The sequence below is a fragment of the Limulus polyphemus genome, unplaced genomic scaffold (assembly GCF_000517525.1).
Source record: "Limulus polyphemus unplaced genomic scaffold, Limulus_polyphemus-2.1.2 Scaffold1422, whole genome shotgun sequence".
Taxonomy (NCBI): Eukaryota; Metazoa; Arthropoda; class Merostomata; order Xiphosura; family Limulidae; genus Limulus; species Limulus polyphemus.
In genome coordinates this window covers 107,950-122,083 of record NW_013667032.1, presented here as the reverse complement: position 1 = coordinate 122,083, position 14,134 = coordinate 107,950, and the positions used below count along the sequence as shown (strand labels likewise).

The 14,134-nt window shown below is 30.7% G+C and overlaps 1 protein-coding gene across 12 annotated transcripts in view; it reads right to left on the bottom strand.

Annotated features, from left to right (window-relative positions):
* Positions 1 to 14,134, bottom strand: part of LOC106463488 (synaptotagmin-7-like) — a 108,301-nt gene that overhangs the window by 2,836 nt on the left and 91,331 nt on the right. For all 12 annotated transcript variants that reach the window (XM_022390993.1, XM_022391004.1, XM_022390997.1 and 9 more), the window contains 3 exons: positions 4,960 to 5,076; positions 2,581 to 2,750; positions 1,617 to 1,725 (listed from right to left, as the gene is read on the bottom strand). In XM_022390993.1, the coding sequence (XP_022246701.1) occupies positions 1,617 to 1,725; positions 2,581 to 2,750; positions 4,960 to 5,076 (396 nt within the window). The remainder of the gene's footprint in view (positions 1 to 1,616; positions 1,726 to 2,580; positions 2,751 to 4,959; positions 5,077 to 14,134) is intronic.

The window sequence follows — 14,134 nt, the reverse complement described above, 5'->3', positions numbered from 1 at the left end:
CTTTAAAATAAAAGCAAATGATGGCACTAATACAAGAGTTGACAAATATCCAACACTCCCTTCCCTTTTGAAGCCACATTTTAACGAGCAAGTGATATCACTAATACAAGAGTTGACAAATATCCAACACTCCCTTCCCTTTTGAAGCCACACTCTAACGAGCAAGTGATATCACTAATACAAATATCAACAAACATTCAGCCTCCCCTTAAAGAAAAAAAAACGAGATACCAAGACTTCAACACTTTAGTAAAAATATTAAGGCCAACTTAGTTCAGACAAAACAATAATGAAATGAAGAAGTAATTACTAACTACGTTAACTGTTACACTTCAGAATAAGTTAACACCCAGTATGTGAGTCAGGGAAACATGTTTGGTGAGTTGGTTCCCAAAAATTGCTTTCCGGTACAAGCTTTTTTTAGGTTCTGAATAGAGATATGAATTTTATGCGATAACTAGAATCCGAATTACCCACCAGCGTAGCCGAACCTGCATAGTTTCCAGGCTATGAGAAACTAAAACCCATAACCCTATCCAAATTCCCACACAAAATGCGGTAATGGCCACATACGTTGCGCAATACAAGATTTGGTTCGTCAGCTCTATAAAGCTGATTTCTCTTCGGTTTTCACGAGATCTGTTGATAGGGATGGCCAAAATAAGCTCCACCAAGCTTATTTGTCGCTGTAAGGTGACTACGTGCAGTACCTGCCTGAACAAGAACACTTTTACAATTTTGTGCAAGAGGAACAGAATCCAGGCAACCTCCTAAACTCCGTATCTTCGTAGCTGAACACGACTGAGAAGTGGGTTCTTTTGGCAGTAAAGTGTGTTTTTTTACGTTAACAGATTAATTGTTTTATCGGAGTATATATTATCTTTAACTTGAATACCAGCAACCATCACACCTATTTTTAAACCCACCCAGTAACCCAAATATTCTCATTGACCAATAACCTAGATGTTAAATGATGTTTCACTCGAGATCGTGCTATCTCTGACATCTAGTGAGTGAATTATCAAATAAATTTATATTTCGCAACAATAAAGTATTTTCTGATCAACTTAAGAAATGCATAATGTTTACAGAGAAAAAATACTACAGATGAGAACTTTTATAAATCGGAGAAAAACTTTACTTTTAATATTATTACTATATTTGATCTACGGTATTTATATGGCATAAAATATGTTTGATAAAAGAAAATGAGACCTCTAGTGGACTCAGGAGATAAATGCTGAATCATAACCCACTGAAAAAACAACGATGACTCAAATATGATTAGGCTTTTATTTATTTCAAAAATATTCAAATAAATAATAAAATGTATTTAAAATAATATTATGTTTATCTGAAAATATATTTCTATTTCTTTATATACTATTACATATGTGTTATTAGTATGCAAACCAATAAGCAAAATATTAAAAATTAATAATCAGACATTCTGGAAAAAAAACTACTTTTCAGATTAAAATTAATATGGCAAAAAATGGAAAACGGGGTACAAGTTATTCGTAGCTATCTTAAGGTTGATTTTAATTTATATTATTCATTGGCTAAATAGATATACAACAGAAAGAGAGATGTTTAATTGCATTTGATTATCTTACCTGAAGATCCGTTAATGTCCTTCGATTTCAAGTTTCTAGCTTTGATGAGGGTAATTGTCAGTTCACTGGTTCTGGGGATGTACAGTAGCGTCACCAGGATCTCCCCTAACTGAAACACGATCAAAGCATATAAAATTCTAGTAATTTAACTCAGAAATAATTATAGAACAACAAAATCAATATGTACCGGAACGCTTTAGGTTTGTTTATTTGTTGTTAAGCGCAAAGTTACACCATGGATTATCTGTGGTGTGCCCACTATGAGAATCGAAACATGAGTTATAGCGTTATGGACCTTTAGACTAATCGCTGAACCATCGAGGAGCAGGAACATTTAGGTTTCACAATGAAATCCAACAGTTTCTTCACTTCTCTTCAAAAATATTTAATTTGTACAAAACGAAAAGGTGTTTAAAACAATTCCTAATAAATGTGGCAAATTACATTGACAGTACAAATGTTCTAAATTTTTGATTGGTCTTTTGTAGCAGGATTAATTTTGGGTAAGAATTTAGTGAAATTTGTAGGCAATTTAGAATAAGTTTTAATTGCACAGGATTTATTTCGAAAAAGATTCTGATTCTGAACATGATAAAGGCTACAAATGGAACAATATATTATTTTGCTTACCAAAAACAGATGTATTGAATTTAATAGGAAATATATGTTCAGTTAAAATGGATAATAATAAAACTAAATATATTTTAATACTACCTTATAAAAATATTGTGTTGTGTTCATAATTACAATTCAATGTTAATTTATTTTCAATAATTAATCAATTACCCAAATGTCTTGCCCTAGTAAATGTCCGAGGTCAAATAAAAGTAACATATTTAACACATTATAAAATAAAGGGTAAAATGGAACCTTTCCGGCGGGAATAAAACATTTCCTTTTTATTTTTATAACGTGTTTTATACCTCTTACTTCTTTTATCAACTCATCATATATTTGTTATCACCTTCGAATCTTCAGCCGGTTTGATGGATTTCCAGAATGTTGGCTTCTGGGTGAGATCGACCTGACTTAGGGGTAAATATACATCACCGATAGCATCGTCCCGGCTGAAGCGATCATAGTCGAACACTTGGAGATAGAGAATGGACTTTTGGAGCTTATAGAGTGGAAAACCTTCAAGTGATAGAAATAGAAATATCACTGTAGGGGTTAAAAAGTAATGTAAAATTAACAATAAGGATTAAGAAATAATATAACAATATAAGGGTTAAGAAGTAACCTTCCATGCAAGAAAGAGTTTAAATATTCATTGTATATTCTTCATTGTTAAGTAACATAAATAGACAGCAATAACAAGACAATGAAAAAACAGTATATGATTAAATAGAATTCTCCTTAATATATCATATAAACGTCATAAGGATTATGCATTTTTAATCTATCCAAATGTAAGATTCACACTTTAATTACCGATACAGATAACATCTTGTTTAAACATTTAATATATGGTAATAGTAACTCAATAACAGGATTCTTGTCATCATGTTTAAAACTTCTATCAAAACAAATCAAACTGGGGTAAATGGTTTTCTTTCACCACAACTAATTTCTCAAAACATAAACATCCGGGTACAGAAAATAATAATTGCGGTTTATTGTCGCGAAAAGCAACATTATTCAAAAACAACAAAAGCAACAATATTCGCCTAATAATTTCTTCAACGCGTAACTATTGCTACTTTAGTATTATTGAGAGTGAAATCTTGTTTTATACAATATTTTTGCCCTGAAAAATTTTAAACGAAGCAGCCAAGAGATTGGAACCAATGTATTTACTAAGTTTTAACTCAGAACGAAGCTCAAAACACAAGTTCAAACATGATTCGTTAGCTTTGTTAGTTAAGGCGCAGCTGTGGGAAGGTTAGTGTACTTCAAGAAAGATTTAGTAATAAGGAGGTTTTTTTTATAGTAAATCCTATTCTTTCTTATTTTTGTTTTTTGGTGTTTCTGTAACGTAAAACTACACAAACTCCGAATTTTAGCGTTAATAAGCTTACCGCTGAACTAGCAGGGGAGGAGTCGCTTTTTCTTTCTTTAAATGTATCAGTGTCACTAATAATGCTGTGTTATGTACCATCTTACAAATGCTTACCAGACTCTTATTACAATGCTTTTGAATTTCTTATTTCTTGCTGTTTTTATCAAACACGGAATGAAATAGCCATAAAATGGTTTAATGCCACTACTTAACATCGTTTATTCCACAATGTATATAATAAACTGCAACACAATTAATATTGTGTAAGGGACGAAAACATTTTACGTTAATAATACATTTATTATTTTCACATAGAAATATTGCTAATAGACCATTGGAGGCCATTCCAATCACGTGTACGTTACATTGCCAGCCGGTTGTTTTAAAGTGTCCTCTAGTGACTACTTGAGCAAGTATTTTCTACATTATACTTTAATCTAAATGTACCTTCCAAATCTTCCCTATTCACTCATAAGATCCTAATTTCTTGCTTATTTTTAAGATAAATTCCTACGTAAGCTCAATCTTATTTTATTTTTCATAGCGTAATAATACATTTTTTTCTCGCGATCATTCTTTTATCCTGTAATTATATTAAAACCTAAAATTCTAGTTAAAAAAACAAACAAACAAACTACAAATCCATTATGAATAATTTTCCTAAGAAATAAGCTTTTGTTATTATTAACCTTATCGGACACCAATGCCTATTAATCATTAGATAATCCATTAATGTACGTTATATGCTTCGCGGATACGTTAAAATAAACAGAGCTTTGTGGTAAATATTTATTCTTTGTTTCTTAAGATTATCAATTTCTAGTTTGCCAAGGCCAAATAGTTAATAAACAGGGTGCTAAAGAGACAGTGTCGTCTGCTTTTCTGTCTGTTAGTTTACCACAGACGTCCATCAAATAAAAACGTTTATCTTATTAAACCCAAACTGTTATGATCGTGTTTTCTTTTTACCTTAAAATTCTTAAATGCTCGAAAACGTTAATTGGATCTAGTATTTTTCTTTATTAACACATTTCTATTAAAACTTTGAAATTTTCATTTTATAGTTCCAAGCATAAAATTACTCGTAATTTTTAATTTTAATGCTCTCGACCGGCAGGTTTAAGTTTTCAAATATTTTCTCTATTACAAACCTTTGAATTTAAGCCATAAATATGCCTGTAGACGAACGTCTTGGTCATAAAATGAAGAGTTTTAATAAAATGGTGACAAAATATCGTAAGCTCTAAAGATAAAAACATATTTTTGGTTAGGTTCTATAGTAGGTACACGTAAACCCAAAAAACGTTAGTAAAAAAAAACATCACATGCAGATTCTTGACTTACCTTCGAAATAAAAAGTTTCATTCCATCTAGGATTTAAAGTTCTGTGTTTGACTTTCGTCTCCAGCTTGTGTTTCTTGTCTGGGAGTAGAAACACTTTCACATAGGGGTCGCTGGTTCCTATACAGAGGTAGATTTTTTAATAAAGTAAGAAAAAATGTATCTCAAATCCATTATTTTCTTAGTGTAACAATTATGGTATAGTGTCTATAAATGTTATACAAAGTAAGGTACAAATGTTATACAAAGTAAGGTATAAATGTTATACAAAGTAAGGTACAAATGTTATACAAAGTAAGGTACAAATGTTATACATAATAAGGTATAAACGTTATACATAATAAGGTATAAATGGTATACATAATAAGGTACAAATGTTATACATAATAAGGTATAAACGTTATACATAATAAGGTATAAATAGTATACAAAGTAAGGTACAAATGTTATACAAAGTAAGGTATAAATGTTATACAAAGTAAGGTATAAATGTTATACAAAGTAAGGTATAAATGTTATACAAAGTAAGGTACAATTGTTATACAAAGTAAGGTATAAATGTTATACATAATAAGGTATAAATGTTATACAAAGTAAGGTATAAATATTATACAAAGTAAGGTATAAATGTTGTACAAAGTAAGGTATAAATGTTATACAAAGTAAGGCATAAATGTTATACAAAGTATAAATACCTTACTTTGTATAACATTTATACCTTATTATGTATAACATTTATACCTTACTTTGTATAACATTTATACCTTATATTGTATAACATTTATACCTTACTTTGTATAACATTTATACCTTATATTGTATAACATTTATACCTTACTTTGTATAACATTTATACCTTACTTTGTATAACATTTATACCTTACTTTTTATAACATTTGTACCTTACTTTGTATAACATTTATACCTTATTATGTATAACATTTGTACCTTACTTTGTATAACATTTATACCATATTTTAATCATTCTACTATCGTTTTTGTTTTTAATAAAAACTAGTGTTGATATACAAGAAATTAACATATTTTGCACTAATGAAATACTAATGACTTTCTAAATCCAAGTTCTATGATACTTTATTAAAAGGTAATTATTTACAGTATAATCACACATTAATAAACGAGTATATTTTATCTAAAAGATGCGAAAACAAAATTATTCTGTTGGATATAACATTATTTCGTTAAGACTATTTTAAAAATGGATATATTTTATTTTGGAAATAATATCTTAAAGGTAATATGAACAATCCAAGGTTATATGTAAAGTAATTTATTTTCACAATAACATTAATCCAATTTATTACATGTTGGGAGAACAAAACATACAGATTATCTATCCAAGATCTTCTAAACATAAGTCTGAATCTTGCATTATAACAGCTTGAAAGTTTATATATAAAAACATTACTATTGCACAGATATTGCAAGCGTTGTATTATTATTCAGATACCGTAGTGAACTCTAGCACCTACAACCGACTGCGTGTCTCAAAATATGATCAAACACTGTGTATTCAGAGTCCTAGTGTTATACTAAATTACCAAGAGATGACACTAGGGTATAACTTATTGAACCTTTCGAATGATTCAAAATATGCAAACAATATAAACTGTGATAATTATTGACATTTAAAAGGTATGTGCTACATTAAATAAACTTGACTTATGCGGACAGAAACATAGACATTTGCGAACAGAAATACAGTGTCTAATGTTTGGTAATAAAATTATTGATAACTATAGCACGTTAAAACTCTTGATCATAGAAAGTTATGTGTAATGAGGCATTTTTAAACAACACTGTTTACAAAAAAAAGGTGGAAAATATTATTTGATAAACACTTACAGATATTTTCTAGTTTCAGGTACAATGCATTAAAAGTACTTGAAATTTTGAAATCACGATGAATTGAAACCTTGTAAGATTTGCTAGTCATATATTTTTTCATAGGCTAAAAATGTAATATTATTTGATTGCAATTTCCATTAGCATGATGAAAATTTGCTAAGCTCGAACATTAAGTATTTCATTATATGTATATTTACTGTGAGGCTGAGGGAATCTGATAATCAGTTGTTCTCATGTTTAGTAACCTATACGGCCACTTAAGTCTAATTATTAATAGTTATTTTTTTATTACAAGACATAGTCTTACCTTGAGTATTTAAGGGCTTGGTACGAACCCGGAATTTGGAAGAAATTTAAGAACTTAGAAAGACAGGACTGTAGATTAATTACAACCATCTCACCTTTCTCCACGAATGTAAACAACATAAAGCAATTCCTAAGTAACTTAAGGTCGAATCACCTGCCAATATCCTACAATATGAAATATTAAGTCAGAAAACTAAAGCATTACTCCAAGATAAGGCAAAAACAAAATATCGTCAGATAAATATACATAAGGCTCAGAACTGCTTTTAAACTTCGTACCAAACAACACACTCACACACTAAGGAAATTCCTTTTTAAATGTTAAAATCACTTATAAATATTCAAAGAATAAGCCTTCAAATATTGAAGACACACCAAAAAATACAATAATAAACTTACATTAAATTACCGTTAGCAGAACCTAATGAAAGTGTACCTAATAACAAATAACAAAATACTCAAATTAAATACAGCTACAGTCATAGAAAACATGTATTATAGCCTATAACAAAATACTCAACTTAAATACAGCTACAGCCATAGAAAACATGTAATATAGCCTATAACAAATAACAAAATACCCAAATTACATATAGCTACAGCCATAAAAAACATTCATTATAGTCTATAATAATAGCAAAATAATTCACCTTCCATATAGATACAGCCTTGCAGCCTGTACAAAATAACAAAATACCAACTCTATATACATAACTACAACCAAAGGCAAACACGCCTCATACCCTATAACAAATAACAAAATACCCACCTTTGAGGCGTGTTTTGTGTGTCTGTAGCGATATGGTACCCTATAACAAATAACAAAATACCCACCTTCCAGATCGCTACAGACACAGAAAACACGCCTCATACCCTATAACAAATAACAAAATACCCACCTTCCATATAGCTGCAGATATAGAAAACACGCCTCATACCCTATAACAAATAACAAAATACCCACCTTCCATATCGCTACAGACACGCCTCATACCCTATAACAAATAACAAAATATCCACCTTCCATATAGCTGCAGACACGCCACATACCCTATAACAAATAACACAATATCCACCTTCCATATAGCTGCAGACACACAAAACACGCCTCATACCATATAATAAATAACAAAATATCCACCTTCCATATCGCTACAGACACGCCACATACCCTATAACAAATAACACAATATCCACCTTCCATATAGCTGCAGATATAGAAAACATGGCTCATACCATATAATAAATAACAAAATACCCACCTTCCATATAACTACAGACACAGAAAACACGCCTCATACCATATAACAAATAACAAAATACCCACCTTCCATATAGCTGCAGATATAGAAAACATGCCTCATACCCTATAATAAATAACAAAATACCCACCTTCCATATCGCTACAGACACGCCTCATACCCTATAATAAATAACAAAATATCCACCTTCCATATCGCTACAGACACAGAAAACACGCCTCATACCATATAATAAATAACAAAATACCCACCTTCCATATCGCTACAGACACGCCTCATACCATATAACAAATAACAAAATACCCACCTTCCATATCGCTACAGACACGCCTCATACCCTATCAGAAGAGGAATAATAAATACTTGAGAAACAAAGTAAAGTCCTCACTGCAGACATAAAGTCATGAAGTGTAAACCCTTTTATAATATAACCCTAACAAAACAAAATTCAATATAATATCCGTCCCATAGTCCAGTGTAGAACTTCAGAATGTTACCCCTTAGCTAGATATCATATTATCACCATTAACTGTTTAAACATGCTCACATGTTAACAATTCATACTTTTATCCCATAGTCCACTACAGAACTTTATCAAGTCAGTCTTTAACTAGATATCTTGTAGATACATTGCCATTAACAGGTTAAACATCCTCACATGTTAAGAATTCAGTCCATTTGTATAGAATTATAAAAACAAACAATTACCTCACCTGCCACAATGATCAACTACAGTAACCTCGGGTGACACAATGATCGACTTTGATGTATCCAACCTTTTTACATATGTGTCTTGAAACACTACAGATGTTCTGAAAACTGCTTGAAATTATATGACTGACGAGGAACGTGCCATCTGATACTCTACACTATATTAAAATTCACAACCTTTGGTACCAACCAAAACCTATATCGAACACAAAGATAATATACTATCAACAATAATAAAGCCTAGCTATGGGCTCACCCTTAACACCAGTAATGTTAATGCTCTCATAGCGGCTCTTCTAAGTCCCAGATTTGACTCAGATATTTTGATGATGCATTCTTAATATGGCCACACACACACACACACACACACACTTAAGAAAATATTCAAGAATTCATCAACCAACTGAACAAACAATATTCAGCGATGTAATTCACAATAGAAATAAAATGAGATAAACTCCCATTCCTAGACGTGATAGTTACCAAGATATGTATTAAAGGAGACTACAGGAAACCATCCCAACAGTGTAAACATGAGCGTCACAAATTGCCTAGTTTCAAGAATTGTCAAGATCTGTAAAACCGAAGTTTCCAAAACGAGAGAAGAAAAACATGTCAATACAACCTCCTTGCCATTGGATACTCAGAATATTTGTTAAAGAAAAAAGTAGAGAAGATAAACACCAAGAATAAGCAGAAAGAAAACTGTAGACAGTCAGCCATATTATCGTATGTCTAAGATCTCTCTAAAAGCTTGGGGGGTATATATAAACAGCATAAAGTCAAAGCAGTATTCCGAAACCACAACACAATACGATCACAGATGGTACACAACAAACAATGTGAAGAACTTTATGAATGTGTTCTCCAATACATTGAAGAAACATAGAGATCAACAGAAGTTAGAAGTCAGGAGCATAATAGATAACAAGAATCTGTAATACCGACCAAATTGTAGTAGCCCATCATACCAAAGAAAAAACTCAGAATGAAAAATGGAATAATACAAAAGAAATGGGATATAACCAGCACACGTGAAAAAAAAATACAACATACGCCCCCTAGAAACGCATAAACCTAATAAAGAAGTCAGCAAAAGTTGGATACCCTTCTTGAAAACATACACACATATATATATATATGTGTGTGTGTGTGTGTTTGTATATGTGTGTGTGTTTGTATGTGTGGGTGTGTTAAATATTTATTTTCTTTTTTCATCAGAGGTGAAATTGAAAAGAGAATATGTGAAGTAAATGTCTAATGAATTCTTTCACTGGCTGTATCCTCTATTGTTGACTGCAATTTTGCCTATTCAAGGTTCATCAGCACAGCTTGGGTTTGCATACTTAAATTAATTTAGGTTGCTATATGGTGAAGTAAAACGGACTCAAAACCCCATACATATTCAAATAGTTAGTTGATTCAAGCCTTAACATGAAAGAAACGGGATAATTGTAAAGCACACTACCTTTTCTATCTAAAAAAAGGAGAATCGAAGCCATAAACGTAGTCCTTTTCAGCAAATTAACCAGTGGAAATTTAGGATATAAGCTCGTTATTAATTATCATACTGTTTATAAAAAAACTAGTGATTAACAATTATACTCACATGATCGTATAAGCTATTGATCATAACATTGATTGATAACCGATTACCACAATCTTACACTAAGTAGTCTTTTTTTGTGGGAGGGGGAGTAGAATAATGGGAGGCGAGACTAAAATGAATAAATACAGAAACAACGATGTCAAAGTTAAACAAAAAAGTATGAAAGACTTTAATTTTGTCCAAATAATAAATATATATATATACATAACGAAATGGAGAAAATGATCATATTAACAATGCTATTGCAGTACAAGGCAATCGTATTGATAGTTTTATATATATGTATTGGATTTAGGAGTAAAAGGTAGCTAATAGAAATACAAATATGACAACAAAAACATACACATTGCCCTAAAGAAACGATTAAAAACGTTTGTAAACAACAGACCTACAATTATTATCGTTACTCTCCAATAAATTACATTTATTGATTATTGATTAATAATCAATTATTATCGTTACTCTCCAATAAATTACAGAGCCTCTTCTTGTTTTTGATTATTGGTTAATAAAATATCTCTAATTACCATCATCGATATGATTTAATGAAACTAGGAAATATAGATAATAATAATAATAATACACTATGATACTTCTCGGAAAAATGATAGGCATAAGCTCAACACCTAATATGAATCATTTGATCTATATATTATGGCAACCACAATTTTAAGCGACATCTATATCATAACCTGAAAAGACATATGGCGTTTTAAGGAAAACTTTGATACATTCTTCACATATCAAGTAATTAACTTGTTAAACGCAAGCTACGGCTTCCTCACTGAAACATTCTTACATAATGATAAATTCAACAAAGTAGTGTAGAGCACTTGAAAGTATTGCCTAGCAACATTACTGCAACAACTAAAGTGACGCCTAATGGAGTCACAAAACCTAAATATACAGTTTATTAGTAAAATAAATTTAGACAGATATCACACATACCATATATTATACATATATGTTAAACAAAGATATTTTTAATTTTAAAATATAAAGGAAAACAATGCGTAAAAACAATACATTCTATGATTTATGATGTTTTAAAACAGCTTTCCAAATAAAAGAAAATATTAGCACATGAAGGCTAAGCAAATAAAATTAGGGTACAAACTACAATGTGAAAAATGTGTCTTAGTAAGTGAAGTATCTCAACAAATAGGATATATCCTCTATTGATTTATCTCTGTTCACATTCCTCACATAGGAAGAAACAAATCAATAGAATTACGAACAGATATTGGTGCTTAAGTCTCCAACATCTCACGCCTAATGAAATAAAAGTAAAACATTGAAGGTGATAAGAAAAACTTATCCTCTCAAGTTGACATTCATATGATCACATACAATTATAAATATATGACAAAGTAAATTTAAAATTTCTCTCCAAAGTCGAAAACACGTAGCAATAAAAGTAAACACAATAATCCATCCTGATCATTATATTTAACATTTATACGTTTTTACTGTTTCTTTGTTTAACTTAAATTCTACATAAATAAATAATTTCAAATTATTAAAACTGAAACATTCAGGAGATACTTCTGTAAATGTTCCACATCACGCTGCTAAACCTATCACTGTGTGCCTCTTTTATCCAAAAGTTTGGAGATCATCACAAAGTTTTCTTCACTTCTATTTTTCTCGTGTCAGAGTCTCAAATCACGTTCAAGACTTATAACGTACGAGAAAGTAGTGTCACTGCGTGAAAACAAAACGTTCTCGTGAAATTATTGTATACAATCAACAGGAATATATATATATAGTATTGAATGAATATAACTATTCGATAATATATATTTTTACCTTTTTTTATTTTTTGTTAAACGCCGAAGCAAATGTGTATCTCACTCGACCCAAATGCTAATGAATGAGTAAAGTTAATATAAAGAATTAAAATACATTTAGGAAAATCCAAATACTATATAATAACTACGAATAATACTATTACAGCAAATATTTAAATGTATTGATACTAACCAAAACAAATCTATTGGATTAGTTAATCGGATCTCTCTAGAAACATTATCAAACGAAAAAAACAAAATTTTAAAAAAGTCAAGAATGATCGAACACCCACACACAAAAATCAATAACTGAGAACCACCAAACCAAGACGACGAGGTATATAAATAAATATTAAGACCCTTTACCGTTATCAGGTTTTAAAACCATTATGAGGTTAAGTGGTTTCACATATTGTGATAGTTATCTTTAATACGATGTCGAAAATTTCTGATACGACACACCTTCAGTTCACATCTCCTATTACCATTCAAGATGATGACGTCAGTATTGGAATCACATATTGTGATAGTTATCTTTAATACGATGTCGAACATTTATGATACGACACACCTTCAGTTCACATCTCCTATTACCATTCAAGATGATGACGTCAGTATTGGAATCACATATTGTGATAGTTATCTTTAATACGATGTCGAACATTTATGATACGACACACCTTCAGTTCACATCTCCTATTACCATTCAAGATGATGACGTCAGTATTGGAATCACATATTGTTATAGTTATCTTTAATACGATGTCGAACATTTATGATACGACACACCTTCAGTTCACATCTCCTATTACCATTCCAGATGATGACGTCAGTATTGGAATCACATATTATTATTTTTTAAAATTGGAATTAGCTATAAGTAGTCGTTTAAAAAAGCTAAGAACTTATGTTGTGGTGTTTTTGTTATATATTTGCTTTATTTTCTGAACTTCATATACTTGGACTTTATTTAATATGTTGTAACTCAGCAGAATAAGACTTGTACTGACATTCATCTATCAGCTTAGAAGAAATAATAACTAAGTGGTTTATTTTCACAATTCTTCGAATTATGAATTGTAAAGTTTTAATTAAAGAAAAATAATTAAACATTTTTTACAGTAGTTAAAAGTGTTATTTTTTTTTATTAAAGACATTATTGACATTTCTTGCTTTGCCCTGAGTTACTTTAAGGTTTTAGAAATTACCAGCATAACCTTCCAAAACATAAATAAAAAAAGGAAAATGAGTTTTTAACTTTTTAAAAAACTTCAAATACAAATGCCCTAACCAATAATTAATTTTAGTTTCAAGAAATTTAAGGCTTGAGCATAATACTGTCTTAGGAATGCTAGCACGACTCTAACCTGAGGAAGGAAAAGAGTGTGTAGCATTATACACATTCAGTAACCCCAATAAGAATGCTAGCACGACTCTAACCTGAGGAAGGAAGAGTGTGTAGCATTATACACATTCAGTAACCCCAATAGGAATGCTAGCACGACTCTAACCTGAGGAAGGAAGAGTGTGTAGCATTATACACATTCAGTAACCCAAATAGGAATGCTAGCACGACTCTAACCCGAGGAAGGAAGAGTGTGTAGCATTATACACATTCAGTAACCCAAATA